This window comes from Puma concolor, chromosome C1, assembly GCF_028749965.1.
Source record: "Puma concolor isolate L17-30 chromosome C1, mPumCon1.1.hap2, whole genome shotgun sequence".
NCBI lineage: Eukaryota > Metazoa > Chordata > Mammalia > Carnivora > Felidae > Puma > Puma concolor.
In genome coordinates this window covers 216,588,498-216,605,519 of record NC_141674.1, presented here as the reverse complement: position 1 = coordinate 216,605,519, position 17,022 = coordinate 216,588,498, and the positions used below count along the sequence as shown (strand labels likewise).

At 47.4% G+C, this 17,022-nt stretch overlaps 1 protein-coding gene across 4 annotated transcripts in view; it reads right to left on the bottom strand.

The window, feature by feature from the left end:
* DGKD (diacylglycerol kinase delta) overlaps positions 1 to 17,022 on the bottom strand; it is a 110,750-nt gene that overhangs the window by 82,387 nt on the left and 11,341 nt on the right. For 3 of the 4 annotated variants that reach the window (XM_086719965.1, XM_086719966.1, XM_086719968.1), the window contains exons 2-3: positions 2,874 to 2,984; positions 1,168 to 1,248 (exon numbers count right to left, since the gene is read on the bottom strand). In XM_086719965.1, coding sequence (XP_086576091.1) covers positions 1,168 to 1,248; positions 2,874 to 2,984 — 192 coding nt within the window. Of the gene's footprint in view, positions 1 to 1,167; positions 1,249 to 2,873; positions 2,985 to 4,352; positions 5,355 to 17,022 lie in introns of those variants that run through there. The other variant, XM_086719967.1, reaches the window with a different exon arrangement.

Here is a 17,022-nt window from a genome sequence, read left to right as displayed (position 1 = left end):
AACTATCCGAAACTAACATGCAAAATGTCAGATCCTAAATGTAAAGAAAATTACGCACTTTGATGGAGTTACAAAAGAATTGAAAAAAAAAAAAAAATCAGGTAGCATACTTTACTTCTAGATGGACTAGCTTAATCATAGAAACATACTTTTAAATACTCCACTCCTGCCCTTAGAATCACACTTTATACAGAACGATTTTAAAGTCAGCCCCTGAAACCAAAATTACAGTCACACCAGAAATGCTATCTATATAGTGATTAAAAAATATGAGGAACATTTAGATCAACTGACATGGAAAAATGTCCACCATAAATTCTCAAGAGGGGGGAGGGAAAAAAAAAAAAAGCAAGTGTAAAACAAAAGGATCATAAAAATCTCATGGTGTATGTGGGTGAAGGCACACATATTTAGAAATAAAGATAGGGGCGCCTGGGTGGCTCAAGTTGGTTAAGCATCCGACTTCGGCTCAGGTCATGATCTCACACTCCGCAGGTTCGAGCCCCGCGTCGGGCTCTGTGCTGACAGCTCAGAGCCTGGAGCCTGCTTTGGATTCTCCGTCTCCCTCTCTCTGACCCTCCCCCGTTCACACTCTTTCTCTGTCTCAAAAATAAATAAACATTAAAAAAAAAAATTTTTTTTTTTTTAAAGAAATAAAGACAAACACTCTAGAGTGAGCATCTGGCTACCTCTGGACAGTGAGGTCACATGAATTTATGCCCTTAGAACTTTTGCAAAAAGTACAACATAACTGCTAGAAATTGGGCAGGTGGCAGGAGGTGAGAGGACAGTCTAAAAGTAAAGAAGAAATACACCAAAAACAGTATATGTCTTGAGGTAGCTGAATTATGGTTACGTGCTTCAACATATTTTCCCGTGTTTTCCAAATATTCTACAATAATCATAAGAAACAAAGCTCTGTGCAAAACCTAGAGAAATGTAACAACACGTTAAAAACAGTTCACTTGGACCCTCTTGTTCTTTCGAGCTTACATGTGCCAAATTCCCAGTTTTTCTCCAACCACAGTATGATTTTCAACATTAAATTCAAAATTTACCAGGAAGCATTCCAATCAGAGAAAAGAACCGCTCACACGCACGTGTTCAAATTAAAAAGGAAAGCTACACATGGTGAAGAATCGAGAAAGGTGTGGTCCGGAGTCTTACCGTGAAACTGTTGTTGACGTTCTTGGTGCTGGATTCAGCCACGCTGGCATCTGTCAGGTCCACCTCATCAAATATGATGGACTGCAGAGAGGCACAGGCACCACGGTCAGTGCGCGGCCAAGGCACCCAGCCCAGCATTGCCCCCCCACTCTCCTCAACCCTAGTCAAACACCCACAGATGCCCACGTGCCTGGAACCCTGAACCTTGGAACCTTGAGCACCTGACACTTGAGGACTAAAGGTGCAGTGACTACACACGGAGCCCACAGGTAGAGCTCCGGGTGTTAATCCAGGAGTTCATTAGTGATTGCATTCGTGGAAACAAAACAAAACACTGTGATTTCTGTATTTAACTTTTGTACTCCTCAGCATTTTTTTATATGTGAAATATGCCTTCCCACAGAGTCCACCTGAGGGAACAGGGGTCCAGACTGAGGATCTCCTTTCCTTCCGGTTTTGGTTTGTCCAGCCAATGCACTTAGCGGGAAAGGTCCTGGCTGAAATAAATGATTCTAGGAAGAGAGACCAACCCAAATAGAAGGGATGTGGCCATGAACAACAACAACAACAAAAAACCAAGGGAGCAGAGCAGAAGGAATTCAGTCCTGAACAGAGAGACCACCAGACTCCAGGAGGAGGATGGGAGAATGAGTCCTGGGACCTTCTCCCCAGCCCATTTCCACCCTCACTCTCCCCCTCCAAATCCCCTCATCAGTCCACACCTCCCACTTACCTTACTGTCCCCTCTAAGAGGAGTCCACTGGGAACCCTGGAGGAAATGCTAATGACTTAGAAAGACTCAGCCTTTTAAGTAACCTCCTCCCCCCACTCCATACACACAAAGAACTAAAATAACTATGAGTGTTTTGTTTTGTTTTTTTAAATGAGGGATGTGGTCAGAACCCTATCTAAACAAGTTGTTCTGTTCAATTTCACATTTGAATGCACTCTCTAGGGATACATCTCCAACACAAATCTGGAATCTGAATCATTTACATTTTAATACCAAAATATAAGTATTGACAACAATACTAATACTGGTATTCAGAATACCAAAAACTAGCTTTGCATTTACTGCATTTATGTAAACACAGCAGTAATTTAGTAGGTTTGACTGGCTCCTTGTCTTCCACTAAGCTGCCTGGTGGCTCTCACGGTTAAGCTCACATACAAGATTGCACATGGAAAGAAGGACCACGGCTAGAAGCCTAGAGACAGAATCTCAGTTCTGCTCACACACCAAGAAGCCCAACATACTTCAGAAACACTTTCAATCAGTTTCACAGATATTTACTACCTGTCTCCAAACTAAGCTGTACACGTTAAAGTTGTACAGATTTTGCTTGCCAATTATACCTCAATAAAGCACTTTTTTTAAAAAGACGTTTTAATTTTAGTCCGTAATAAAAGAGTTCTAAGGCTGTGACCCCCCAATCCTTCCGAAAGAAGGATCTCTAACTGTAATTTGATTATTTCTGTGACATTTCCCCTTTTCTTCATTGGTGACATATGACATTAAGGAAAGAGAAAAATGAGTAAAAGTCAGTGTCTGTAAGAAATAGAACATGGCTTGAGACAAATTAAAGCTAGCACCCTAGAGTATTGCCAAACTCACTGGAAGTAACAGATCCAAGAAGCGAAGGTTTCTCCCAAGACGCGGACCCCGTAGGAACCCTCTCCCCGGCGGCCCCTCCACCGCATCTCACCTTGGCCGTTTTTGCATAGTACAGCGTCCGCCCCCGCAGCTTGAAGTATCTCCTTTTTGATCGCTGGAATGAATTGTTCTGTTTGGTCAGCATCCCCTCTTTGATGACAGTCTGAAAACACAGAAATGATTCATGAGCAAGCGTTTGCATGGTGCCCTCGGGCCCGTCCGGCAGAACTGCACACAGACGGGCCAGTGCGTGCATGTCCCTAACGGGCCAGTGGCCTAACTGAAGGAGGGATTCCCCCACTCTCCCCAGACCCTGACTACTTATGGACCGGCCGAGCGCGCTTCTTTGGGGGGGGGGGGGGGGCTACACAATTCTCTGAGGGACACCAGCGTGCCTGAGTGGTGAGGTTGTCTGGGGCCCAAGGTGTGCCTGGCTATGCCCTGGGGATCAGCAGCAGGGGACATGAAGGCTTGCAGGCCAACAGTAGGCAGCAAGGGGCCAGAGCATTTTCCAACTTCAGCGTTTGGTATTTTTCAGCTATTCTTGGCCCCATCTCCGTGTTCTCTGGCTTCCTGCCATTTCTCAGGATCCTGTTGCCAAAACTGTCGACGTAGGTTGCTGTGGGGTTCAGCGTAGCTCCAGGCCTGCACCCCACTCAACCGTCACCCCATTCACAAGCTAGGCATGTGCCTCCGCCCACGCTGCAGAGAGAAGTTCCATGACCAAAGTCACGAAAACTCCTCTCATCCCATAAATCTGATGCATCCGCCACAAACTGGAGTTCCCTTAACAATCTAGGTGGACAGCACTCCACTCACCTTGGCTCAATTAAAGCCAAGAATGGGACATGCCTTCTCCTGGACCTGCTTCCCTCTTGTGCTGTCCCCTGTGCTGGTCTGACAGGACAAAAGGAGCCCTGCAGAGCACTCAGAAGTTAAAATGCTCAAGGAACCACTTGATCATTACACATCTGAACCGCTGGGAGCCACTAAGAGTCAAAACGAATAAACAACGTGCATGAAACAAGAGCCTGGCTCTCGGCATGTGCACCCCGTTTTCCCCAGCTGACAGAAACGGCCATTCTCCACAGAGTCCCACCATGGAGTCAGGCAGAATGCACAAAACTCGGCTCAAGTACACAAATATGGTTCAGAGGAGTTTGGGTTGAATTACCCAATCCCACATTGCTTTGCACTCTACGTAACTTCTTTAAGAAAGTATCTGTCGGAAGCACTTGGGTGCCTGTGGCCACTGAAGACGACGTAAGACAAAACCAGACACAGAAACTTCACGTAACCCAAACACATCACAAGGCGAGAGTGGAACACCGGCGCTGCCCAGTCCCAACATTAGACAACTCCAGACAGAGAAGTGGGGAGCTTGGGACGCAGTCACCCCCCCACCCCAAGAAGCATGACAAAGAAAGCCTCCCGTCCCACACACACCACTAACACCGGGTCAGGCACCAGAACCCCAACCTGAGCAGCCCAGGGGGGGGCCTGGGACTGCGGGCCGTTGCTCTCTCCTTACCCTGCCACAGGGCATCCTCTCCATGGGCCTCCCGGGCAGGGGAGCCGCACGTGCTGGCTCCCGACCACGTGCCAGGCACCGTGGGGTCTGTGCGGGCAGGGCTGGCCTAGCAGGACAAACAGCAACCTTCTCCGACTCCCAGGAGAAAAATCACTGAGGAACCTCCTTCCTCAGGTAATTAAAGAGTGCCGGCAGGAGAGAGAGGAACACAGCATCACCCAGTGATCAAAGAACAGACCACTGACGACAGTCACAGAATGCAAACTGCCATCCTTAGCTACAGGACGGCGCTGGCTTTTCTGAAGTGCGGGAGCATGTGCTGAACCAGAGGCTGATCCCAGGCGGAGAGAAAGCCCCACCTCTGAACCCAGGAGCTGCAGGTAGAAACCAGTCCTCGGTACGGAAGGACTACCAGGTTGTCTCCTCACATTGTTTTCAGACCCAAGTACACATGGGACACTCATGTCAACGTGCTCTTCAGACACCTGATGCAGACCCACGGGCGCCAGCACTGCGCTCCGGGCCAGCCTCTCCTCCTTGGCCTCAGAGGCCTCGCTCACAGACGAAGCACCTCTCCTCACCCCCACGCCTCTTGCTTACCTCTGCAGGGGGGGTCACCACTTCCATCTCTTCCCTAAATGCAAAGTTAAAAAAAAAAAAAAAAAAAAGACGACGACAACAAAACCAACAAGCTCCGACCCAGAAAAGTTATAATAAGTTATCTTTAAAAGATAAACGCTGCAGTATTTTTTCTTGCATCTCCCGCCACACATCTCACACATAAAAGAAAAGAAAAATTAAAACACAATCCAGTCCACCACACACACACACATCTTTCAGAAAGCGGATGAGAGCTGCGCTCTCGGGCTACCCGAGGAGGGCCGCTGTTCTATTTATAGAACAAGAGCACTCAGAAAAAGACTCTGGTGGGTTTCAGCGGAAAAGGCTGGGGAAAAGATAAAGACCAGTATTTCTTTGAAGCTTTCTCAGAAACTGCGTCTCTTCTCCTGATTCGCTGCTCGAGAATACTACAGATATGCTGCAGAATATTTTTAAACACTCAGTCAAAAGCAATGAACTAAAAGTGGTCAAGAAAATAACACCCCTGAATAATCTGCTATGTTTTGCATTTGGCAGCTTGTAACTGGCACCCACAGGAAACACTGCTCAGCTGGCAGGGCTCCTCCTCATGCCCAACAGAGCGGAGAACCAGCAGTCAAAACCCCAGACTCCAGCACAGCTCGCTCAGGGCGTGCTGGGCGGCCAGGCTCCCAGAACCGTTTGGTCAAGTTCCGTGCACAAACAAAAGGGCCCACTCTGTCCTTCCAGCCATCCAGGGCACCTTCATTACCATCAGGAACAAGAAGGGACAGATTTGAAACACACTCAGGCACTGAGAATCAGGTAGAGTGCAAAAGCGAGCCCCATGCCCACCTCCAAACAGGGAGGAAGGAAATCCCCAGGCTGGACTCCAGGGATGAAACCAGCAGTCTTCGGCCTGGGCGCCACGGCCACCCGCAGTGAGCAGACAGACCGCTCCTGGCCCATGGGCGAGACTACCCGGGCACCTGCTGTTGGGGAAGTTCAAGTCTCCAGTCATCCTGCCCGGGAACAAAGGGCTGAGGGACGCAGCTCTGGAAATGCCCTTAAAGAGGCTTCAAACCAGTGGGCAGGGAAAGGCGAGAGCAGGCCCCACAAGCCCTACTCAAACCTGCTCTCAGATCACTGATTGTCAGGCCTGTCGGTCTCCGGCGCTCATGTACACTTTGGAAAGATGGTTCTGGCCGCAGTGTGGAGGAAAGGGGGAGGGAAATCTGGAGGCATGCAGAACACTCCAGAAACTCTTATAAGAGGGCAACCGGCAACACTGAGCATCTGGGAGGGAGACAGGAAGAAGACGGCCACAGACAGGGGCAAGGAGGACTCAGGTCTCATGGGTGGGGGGATGGGGGCCTTGTCTGGGGCATGCCACAAGGGCCTCGATGCTGCCAGGGCCAGCTGAGCGGAGAGATGGCTGCGGATAAGAGGTCAGGGCGTGAGAGAAGGTTTAACAGGGAGGTGCTTCAATGAGGCCCGTATGGAGGAGCAGAAGGAGAGCAGGCGCGGGGAACAGGGAATCCCAGGACACCGGCTCGGGTGCAGAAAGGAGGCGGGAACCCAAACGGAGGATAGAAGAAAGTGGGCACAAGGCCAGGGGCGAGGAGAAAAAACCCAAGAGGACACACTGATGATGCCAACTGGGAGGAGCCGGAGGAGGACCTGCCAGGGCGAAGCCAGAGTACAGCACCCCAAATGTGACCAGGATGGGAGGAAGCAAAAATGGGAGGTGGGTTTTTTTTTTTAACCTGCACGTTTCTTAACTTTTTATAAACGTGAAATCATAGTGCACATACCGTACTTTAACTTACTATTTTTGATGTCGAGATATATTGTCAACACCCGTCCGTATTAGTGAATCTATCTCTGTCAGCTGCAGAGTGTCTCCCTGTACTGATGTGCTTTATCACTCAGCTCACGCCCTGCTGCTAGAACAGGTGGAATGCTTCCCCCCCTCTCAATACTACCAACAAGGCTATTGCTACAACAAAACACCTGCACGTGTCCTGGGCTATTCCTTAAAGCAAACGAGAAGCAGCAGCATTTGGGGCTCAGGACAGCCCAGAAATAGATGCTCACAGATTGGAAAGTGTGACATGTGACAACAGCAGCTTCTCCAGCTGGGGGGTGAGGAGGGACCAGTCAGTGGCCGGCCTAAGACAGCAGGTCACCCAAAGGGAAGGACGCTCGCAGTCCTCTACCGCACACGCCACAGACACAAGTCAGCCCCGGGGGGGCTACAGATGCGACGCAAAAGGCAGAACTTGAAGTTTCAGCAGACAATACAGGAGAACTGCCTTATGACCTTGGGACTGGGTGGCAGTGGAAGAGGGGATGGATTTCTTAAATAGGATTGAAGAAACACTAAACACAAACTGTAAGACTGCTAAAGCCAACTACATTCCAACTGAGAACTTCTGTTCATCAAAGACACCTTACAAAGAAAGGGAAGGGTGAAGTCACACGCTGGGAGAAGATACGCGCGACACTGCCAACAGCCAGAATATTCTAAGAACCCCTGCAAAATGGTAACGAAGAAAAAGAAGCTGCCAAATGGTAAACTGACAGAAGGCATGAACCAGGGTTAAGTCCAATGGTGACTGAGAGATGCTGAAGGGCAGCGGGCTGGACAGAAAGGAGCCCTGAGGGTGACATCCCAATACCCTGCTGAAAGCCTGGGTTCACACGTGCAGTTTTGCCACGTGCGTTTATGCTGCACTGACGTTTACATACATGTTCTTTAGTATGTAGAAAGAAAGGGGAAAACAAAGTCAATAAAAGGACAGAGGTAAAACCTCAGGCAGAGCTCTGCTGGTGCCATCAGCGTCTCGTGCACTGTAAGCATAAGAACTTCCACACGTTCCTTGCTGGCCAGCCTGCCTGAGAGGACAGGGCTAGGGGCTGCAGGCAGGCCAGGAAATAAGGAGGGTGGGGAACGAGGCGGGGGAGGATAAAGAAAAGAAGAGTGACTGGGGCGCCTGGGTGGCTCAGTCGGTTAAGCGGCCGACTTCGGCTCAGGTCACGATCTTGCGGTCCATGAGTTCGAGCCCCGCGTCGGGCTCTGTGCTGACAGCTCAGAGCCTGTTTCAGATTCTGTGTCTCCCTCTCTCTGACCCTCCCCCGTTCATGCTCTGTCTCCCTCTGTCTCAAAAATAAATAAACATTAAAAAAGATTAAAAAAAAGAAAAGAAGAGTGAAAAATCTAGCCAAATGTTTCACATCAGCCATCGATTTGTCCTTAAGCCTTTTGGGTCCTTCAGCAAAAACCTACATAAACCTGATTACACTAAGTCCACGCCATCCAAATTCACAAAGTTAAAAAAAAAAAAAAGTGGGGCTATTACCACATAAAGTTAACAAACAAAAGAACTATTAAAATGTTTCTGTGAGGGGCACCTGGGTGGCTTAGCCGGTTAAGCGTCTGACTTGACTTCGGCTCAGGTCATGATCTCAAGGTTCGTGTGTTTGAGCCCTGTGTCAGGCTTTGTGCTAACAGTAAGGAGCCTACTTGGGATTCTCACTCCCCTTCTCTCTCTGCCTCGCTCTAAATAAATAAATAAACTTAAATTTTTTTAAATAAATAAAATGTTTGTAAAAAAAAAGGTTAGTAAAAGTTATTACCGTAAATTTGCATATCACTTGAAATTCTCTGGAGCACTTTTGTATCTATTAGCTTTCTTAACAGAACAAATACATGCTAACATCCCAACTGACAAGACAACTGGCCACTGACAGACTGAGGAACTTCTCCACAATTAAATAGCTAATAACAGACCACAAAGAAACAATCAGGCCTCCTTACTCTTACATTGAACCTTCTATGGTTTATAGTATCTGAATACCATAAACAGTATGGTTTGTTCACAAACCCAAAGACCTAGAGGTTATTTTAAATGCTTACTGAGTACCCACCATACCTACTACGTTCATGCAAGACATTTTTACCTTTTAACCTTCACATCAGCTTCAGAGGTATGTAATAATACTCCCATTTTACAGATTAGGGGACTGAGGGTCTGAAGAATTAAGTAGGTCATTCAAGGCCACATAACTAGTAGACAGAAGACCTGTAATTCAAATCTAGGGCCTAGATAGTAGGCAGAAAATATTTGTTGGCAGAATGAAACATAAAAGTCTACTGATAGCTCTGATTTAAAACAAAGTAAGCAAAGGTAAATTCCTTCATCAATTCAAGACACCACCCACAAATCCATCCCAGTTCATCCGGATTTGGAACTACCTGCAACTTACCTGCAACTCCCCTCCCTACTCACTACCACCCGGTCTTATCACATCCTATCAGAAACTGAGGAAGTGTGCACACCTCAGGCCACAACTGATTATACACATTAAGTGTCTCCACGGCACCAGCAACCAGCAGGAGAGAGAGGGTACCTGCTGGGTACACATGGGTACCTGCTGTGCTGGAGAATTCCTCCCAACTCTGCACAGCCAGAACCCATATCTGAAGCCAACAATCTGACACAAAGGTGCCCCACATGAGTTTTCTAAAGACCCCAAAACCGCTGACTCGTGAAAAAAGGACAGCCTTGTTTTCTACCAATCAAGAGAACCCAACTTCCTCTTTGCCACTAACTACCCTGGTTTTCCTCCTTCGATGCACTGCCTGCAAGATGAAAAGCAACCATGTCCCCAAGCCCCCGTCACTGGAGAGTTAGGGAGATGTCCCATTCCTGTCCCACTAATATGAGGAAGGGCCAAAGCAGAAAAGCCAAAAAGTGGCCGGCCCCAAAGCATAATGCCCAAATCCCCCCAAAGAGCCGCTCCTCAATCTGCCCTTCCCTTGGTGTCACCCACACCCACACCCCCTGAATCTGAGGGCTCTTCGATCACTGCGGGATGGCCCCCCCAACTCCCTGCCCTCTCAGCTAATGCAGTCTCAGTTCTGAGCGGGCTAGTTGTACCGAGTGTGACCAACATCACAACGCTGAGCACACTTCCCCAGCCCCAGCCACAGGATTCAGTCTTGGTCAGACAGACCTACATGAACATCCTGCGGGGGCTGCGAACTGCTTCACTGATGTGTGAGAACACGTGTGGCTTCAGCTCCCCCCTTCCCCCTCCCTCTTGTCTTGAATGCGGACACCGCGTGTAGAGCTGTGGCAGCGATGCTGAGACCCCGAGGTGGGAGCCAGCTGGTGAGGCAGAAAAGCACAAACGACGTAGGTCTTAAGGCGTCATCGATCTGCCAGATGCACTCCTGTCTAGTCAGGTGGGTTGGCTGAGTTAGCTCCTGCTCCGTCACCATCGGTGGCTGTTCTACTACCAAACACTGGTGTCCCTAGGTTTCCGAGGCCCCGCACCCTAAATGCGATTCACATCCAACCAGCCCCTTCATCAGCCCCTCGCTTTCTAGCTTGCTCCCGCCCCTCGGTATTTCCTCTTAACAGCATCATCAAAGCTGACAGAAGCGTGAGGCATATGCCACTCGTTCCACCTCCACTCCCTGCCCCTAACTGGTTACCCAGTACTGACTCCACTTGTCAAAGTCACTCAGCACTCCACTCTACCTTCAGGCCCTCTGCCATAGCTTAGTTTGGACCCCCACCTCGGGCTTCAATTACGGTCTGTCTCTGTGTCTCTCAGGGATGACCCAGGCCACCAGGGTCAGAACCCCCGGAACACTCACGAAACCCACCGTTCCTAAATCCCCGGAATGTGAAGACAAGAGCCCCGGGCGGTGCCTGAGCACACCGCAGTGAGGGGAGTCCCTGCCTTCCGCTCTCTACCACCGTGCACCCTCCAGCCTGCTGCCAGCCCTCTGCTGCCTCTCAGGTCCACCACCAGCAGCATCACCTAGCAAGTTCTGAAACGCTGCCGGCCGCTCCCCAGCAGGGGACCAGGTAGCCACAGAGTGCAAAAGCTCCCCTGAGGATTCGGATAAGCACCCTGCCCTAACCAAAGCGTCCCTGGCCCACTCGCAAACATGCCCTTGTTTTCCTGTGTCTTGAGGGAAGCCAACTGTGGCCCTTCAAGGCTCTTTTCAATCCCTCCCACCCACCCCAGAGCCTACTGCCTCAGCCCCAGAACCATCCGACCCAAACACACTGGCTCCTTTGTAGCCACCTACTTTTGGATAGATCCTTCCTCTGCTTGGAATCTTCCTGCGGATAGAAAACTCCTGCACCTGAGACCCAGGTCAAATGCCACCACCCCAGGAGCCTTTCCAACCCCCAGGCAGAGCCGGCTGTCGTGTGTCTTGCGAGTCTATGACCCTCCATCATGTGGCTGACACCCTGACCAGACCAAGGGTGTCCCAAGCGCTGAGGCTGTATTAGCGATCTGAATCATCCCCGTGTCCAAGCACAGCACAGTCTGAGGAAACTTTCTGTAAAATATCATAAAGGGCTAAATCCCCAATCTACAACAGCTTCTAAAATTTGTGAATAAACTAACAATCTGATAGAAAAATGGGCAAAAAAACATGAACAGCCGTTTCATTCATTCATAAATAAATAAATAAATAGATAGATGAAAGAAAGGAAAGAAAAGAAGAAAGAAAGAAAGAAAGAAAGAAAGAAAGAAAGAAAGAAAGAAAGGGGTGCCCAGGTGCCTCAGTCGACTTTGGCTCAGGTCATGATCTCGCGGTCTGTGAGTTCAAGCCCCATGTAGGTCTCTGTGCCGACAGCTCAGAGCCCGGAGCCTGCTTCGGATTCTGTGTCTCCCTCTCTCTCTGCCCCTCCCCCGTTCAAACTCTCTCTCTCTCTCAAAAATAAACATTAAAAAAATTTTTTAATAAAACAAATAAGTAAAAATGGCCCTTAAAACACATGAAAATTTGCTCAATCTACCTTTAAAAAAAAAAAAAAGAAAGAAAGAAAACTAGGGGCACCTGGGTGGCTCAGTCAGTTGAGCATCTGGCTCTTGATTTTGGCTCTGGTCGTGATCCCAGGGTCATGGGATTAAGCCCCAAGTCAGGCTCTGTGCTGAGTTTCTCGCTCTCTCTCTCTCTCTGCCCCTGTCCCCCCTCACTCTCTCTCTCTAAAATAAAATTAAAAAAAAAAGAAAACTAAACTAAAATACATTCTCACCGTCAGACTGACAGAAAAAACAAACAGGCACTGTGGGCGAGGCTATGGGGAAACCAGTACTCTCAGCACCGCTGATCCAACTGGGCATGAGGTGAGCCCTGAGCACAGAGACCTGCCAAAACCTAGCAAACCCACACCACCACCCTTTTACCCTGCACGCCCACTCCAGGAAACCTAGCCCACAGATACTATGGCAAAGAGCATAAAATGAAGTTCGTACAGGGCTATTTGCTGCAAAATATCATAGCAAAAGACTGAAAATAATGCAAGTCCTTGAATAAGCTATGGTACACTAAAAAAAAAAATACTATACAATTGTAGAAGGAATGAGGGAGAGCTGTATACAGCTATGGATTCCATGAAGTAAAAAAAAGAAAGGTGTAGAACATATAGGGGGCATGCTACCTTTGTGTAAAAAGGATGTGTGTGTGTGTGTGTGTGTGTGTGTGCGCGCGCGCGCGCAGAGATAAAACTTAAAGGTAAGTATGTGCATACAGTATCTTTAAATTTTCAAACAACAGTGGAAGAATTAACCAAAATAATAAAACAATAAAAATGGTTAGGTGGTTACCTCTGGGTGGGGGAGGGACAGAGCAGACAAGACGGGGAAGGAAGTGAGCCAGCCCTCTGGAAGGTACGTGATTGTATAAGGACACAGAAGGGGCAGCCGCCACCGGACGCAGCACCCCGGACAGCTCTCATGGCCCCCGTCTAAGAGCTTCCACAGATGACCCCACTTTGTCTACACAACCCGTCCAAGAGAGACACTGCACCCACTCCCATTTGCCACAAACCAGGCAAGAAGAGAAAGATAGGGTTGGTATCTGTGCAGGGCCTACTCCATACCAGGACAGGAACTTAGTTATCAGAACCTCATTCAATCCTCACCGCACTGAACACTTACTACCCCATCTCACTTATGAAGACACTGAGGTCCATCCAGAGAGGACCTATGTCCACAGAGAAGGGACAGACATGGGGTTCAAACCCATGTCTGTCTGATTTCAGCTCTCCACATTTCAATATCAAGTGAAAAGATTAAAAAGCATGCCTGAGGTAAGGTTTTCTTTTGTTCGTTTGCCTTTTCAAGTAAGACTAAAACTACAGCCATAAACTGCTCCTCCCACTTCTTGGGGTGAGCGCGTGGACAAACGTGCATGTCGAGGCACAACCACCCCCCTGCACACCACGTGGGCAACCCCAACCACCAACAGCAGGAGCGACTTCCAAATACACACACGCTGTGGTTCAGTCAAGGCACCAAAGGCTCGCCTGGCTTCTGTGAGCCTCCAGAGGAAAACCCGTCTCCCCACGGACCTGTGGAATGAACGCACTCTGTGTTTCAACAAATATTTATTGAACACTTAAGTGCGAGTACGGCTGGGAATATGATGATGAAAGAGACAAGACCCTTGACCTTTAAGGAAACTGTGCAGTGAGAGAGGGATACTTTTACAAAGTAAAAAGTACGAGAAGAATTTGCTTTAAATACTCAGAAGAAAGTGGGGCTCGGGGGTGGGGACAGACGAAATATGAAAGACACAACACTGACGACTGTTTACACCCAGTGACTGATTAAAACCCCTCTCCTTACTTTTGTGTATGTTTGGAAATTTCCATTAGAGTACAGACAGGGTGCTTTGGAAACTCAGACGTGAATGAAACACACCAGAGGCTTGAATGCAAGGCCTGGAGCCGCTACCACCGGGGCTAAAGGCAGCCACCCCCCACACCCCAGTTCCTGACCTGCCGATCCCACCTCAGGGGTGCTGCACAGAGCAGGAAATCCCTGAGAGAAAGGCTCACACACGCTGCAAAGCGCCACACAAACATAAAGCAGTGTCATAACTATCACTACTCGAATGCCCCTTCCCTGGGTTCCACAGCCCCTCTGTCTCATTTTCAGACATAAGGTAGAAGTAAAGTCTCGTGTTAAGCAGCCAACTCGGTCGACGTGCTTACGGGAAGTGCTTTTTCTTCACTTGAGAACATTCAGCCCAGCCATGCTAACACCTGCCACTGACATCCTGCGATAACATCCTTCGTGTTTTCAGTGCATGAATAAAACAGAAAAGTGGGGTTATGTAATACACAAATTATTTAGTGACCTGCTTTTCCAAATATATTGTGACCAGATCTGTTTTTGTGTTTGTTGCTCTGTATCCTATTTCTGGTTCATCTTTTCAAATGGTTAAGGATACTGAAATAACTAGGAACAAATCTAAGAAACTGACAGCATTTCATACATGAAATAATTTCAATGTCAGGCTAAAATATATCTTCTTTAAAAACATATCTTGGGGTGCCTGGGTGGCTCAGTCGGTTGTGCATCCGACTTCGGCTCAGGTCATAATCTCACAGTTCGTGAGTGTGAACCCTACGTTGGGCTCTGTGCTGTCAGCACAGAGCCTGCTTTGGATCCTCTGTCTCCCTCTCTCCCTGCCCCTCCCCTGCACACACATGTGCACGCACACGTGCACTCACTCGTGCTCTCTCAAATATTCTTAAAAATATAATAAACAAATAAATAAAATATATCTTATTTAGGGGCATCTGCGTGGCTTAGTCAGTTGAACATCTGACTCTTCATTTTGGCTTGGGTCGTGATCCCAGGGTCGTGGGATTGAGCCCCATGTCAGGCTCTGCATTGAGCATGGAGACTGCTTGGGACCCTCTCTTTCTCTCCCCCTGCCCTTCTACCTTACTCTCACTCTCTCTAAAATAAAAAATTTTTAGAAAAGCTTGGGTGGCTCAGTCTTAAGCATCCAACTTCGGCTCAGATCTCACAGTTCTTGAGTCCAAACCCCACATCAGGCTCTGCGCTGACAGTGCAGAGCCTGCTTGGGATTCTCTTTCCCTGCTCCTCTCTGACTCACTCTTTCTTTCTCTCTCAAAATAAATAAGTAAACTTTACAAAAATTTAAAAATTAAAAATTAAATTTTTTTAATCTTATTTATATCAAGACCTTTAGTTCTCTGTTTAGGTAAGTTTAGCATTATTTTCAACACAGGAGTTAAAAGTTTAAACAAAGGGGAGGTGCCTGGGTGGCTCAGTCGGTTAAGCATCTGACTCCTGATTTTGGCTCAGGTCATGATCCTTGAGTTGTGGGATTGAGCCCCATCAAGTTGTACACTGAGCATGGAGCCTGCTTAAAATTCTCTCTCATTCTCTCTCTCTCTCTCTCTCTCTCTCTCTCTCTGTCTCTCTCTCTCTATCTCTCTCTCTCTCTCTCTCCACCTCTCCCCCACTCGTGTGCTCTCTCTAAAATAAAAAAAAAAATGTAAGTTTAAACAAAGGGGGACATCACTAAGATACTGCATATAATGTACACATTTATTAGGATACTCTGGAGTTTAAATCCTATGTTTTTGCAAGTCATGCCCTTCTGTATTATCTGGCTCCTTAAACTTCATCTGTTTTGATCCTAAGAGTTGGAACTGTTTCAGCTGTGTTTCAGGACATTCCAGAGAAGAGACTAAGGACAGACTCTTCTCCATCTTCTGCTACCAGCACACAGCATCCTACACCATCCGTGTCAGGAATTCTCAATTGAAGGACAGCCCTGTTTCTGTTTCCTTTAGTATAAAATAATGCTCATTTTAGGAAATTCAGAAAAGTAGAAATAGAAATAATCCAAATTGCACCACCCCTGGTATCAGGGCATAACCCATGGCATTAGTTTGGAAACTTTCTTCATCTTACTTCCCATGCACGGTGTTTTGCACAAAGTTGAATGGCCTTCTGTACACAATGCCTCTCTGTTTCCCCAGCATCACAAAGTACTGTCCACATTACTGCCTTCCTCAATCACCTGAATGGCTACTGTACGCACGAGAGCAGCAACTCGCTCTGCCACTTCCCAGTTCTGTGTCCTGGGCACTCGGCCACCTCATGGCAACCTTCTCACACTCCCGAAGATGAAGTAAGACCACCTATGCATGGTGCGGGGTGCCAGCACACAACAGCTGTCAGCCGTGGTCATTAACTCAGTGAGTTGTTAAACTGGAGTGTCTTCTGGGCTTACAATTTTTATGTTTAATGCTGCAATAAACACAACATCCTCTGTGCTTTTTCGTATTTAAGATTATCTCCTTGGGACAGGATCTTACCATGGAAATTACGGAGTCAAGAGTAGGGACTTTCTTGGAGTTTTTCAAACATGTCACCAATTGCTTCCCCAAATGGTTGCACCACATGTGCTGCTGGAGGGTGAAGAAGCTACAGGGTTTCTATAAACAGCAAAATTCCAGCTCATACACAACACTGGCTGGATATAAAAATACACTTAGACAATTATGACTAGTCGACAGTAAAAAAATACACTTAGATAATTAGACTCATAACTCAGTATTGACAAACCTGGGTTTTTTACTTGCCCTCTTAAACTAAATGAAAACACAGAGAAAAGAGATAACAATTTCTGACTTCCTTTTCGCTCAGCTTCTGAGTACTAGTCCCTCTTTATCAAAGAGTTTAAATACAAAGGCTACCAAGTGCAATTAGACTTAACGAGATGAGTATTTCAAATTTTCCCAAACCATATAAAGAATGAGTCTGCACTCCCAAACTTGAAATATAGAAGAGTTCTAGGATAATAAAAAGTCAGAAATACAGATATTTCCTTTCAAACCCTTCAAATACGTAAATGTCTCATAACCATCCATAAGACTGATTCTATCACGCATCCCTCTATGAACTCCACTGAGACCAACCCAAAATGTCCAAGAATACCAACCAATTCTGAGAAGTTCATAGCTGATTTTAAGTATTACAGCGTATGTAGCTTGAGAGGCCAAATCCAGATGGAAAAAAGTGGTCCTCTTCAACAAACAGTGCTGGAATATCTGCATGGGAAAGGGTGAAACTGGACCTTTTCCTTCCACCACATACAAAAATTAACTCAAAATGGATCAAAGACTAAATAAAAAGATAAAACACTCTTAGAAGAAAACACTAAAGTACATCTTCGTGACCCTGGATTTCTCAAATATGACACCAAAAGCACAAACAAGAGACGGAA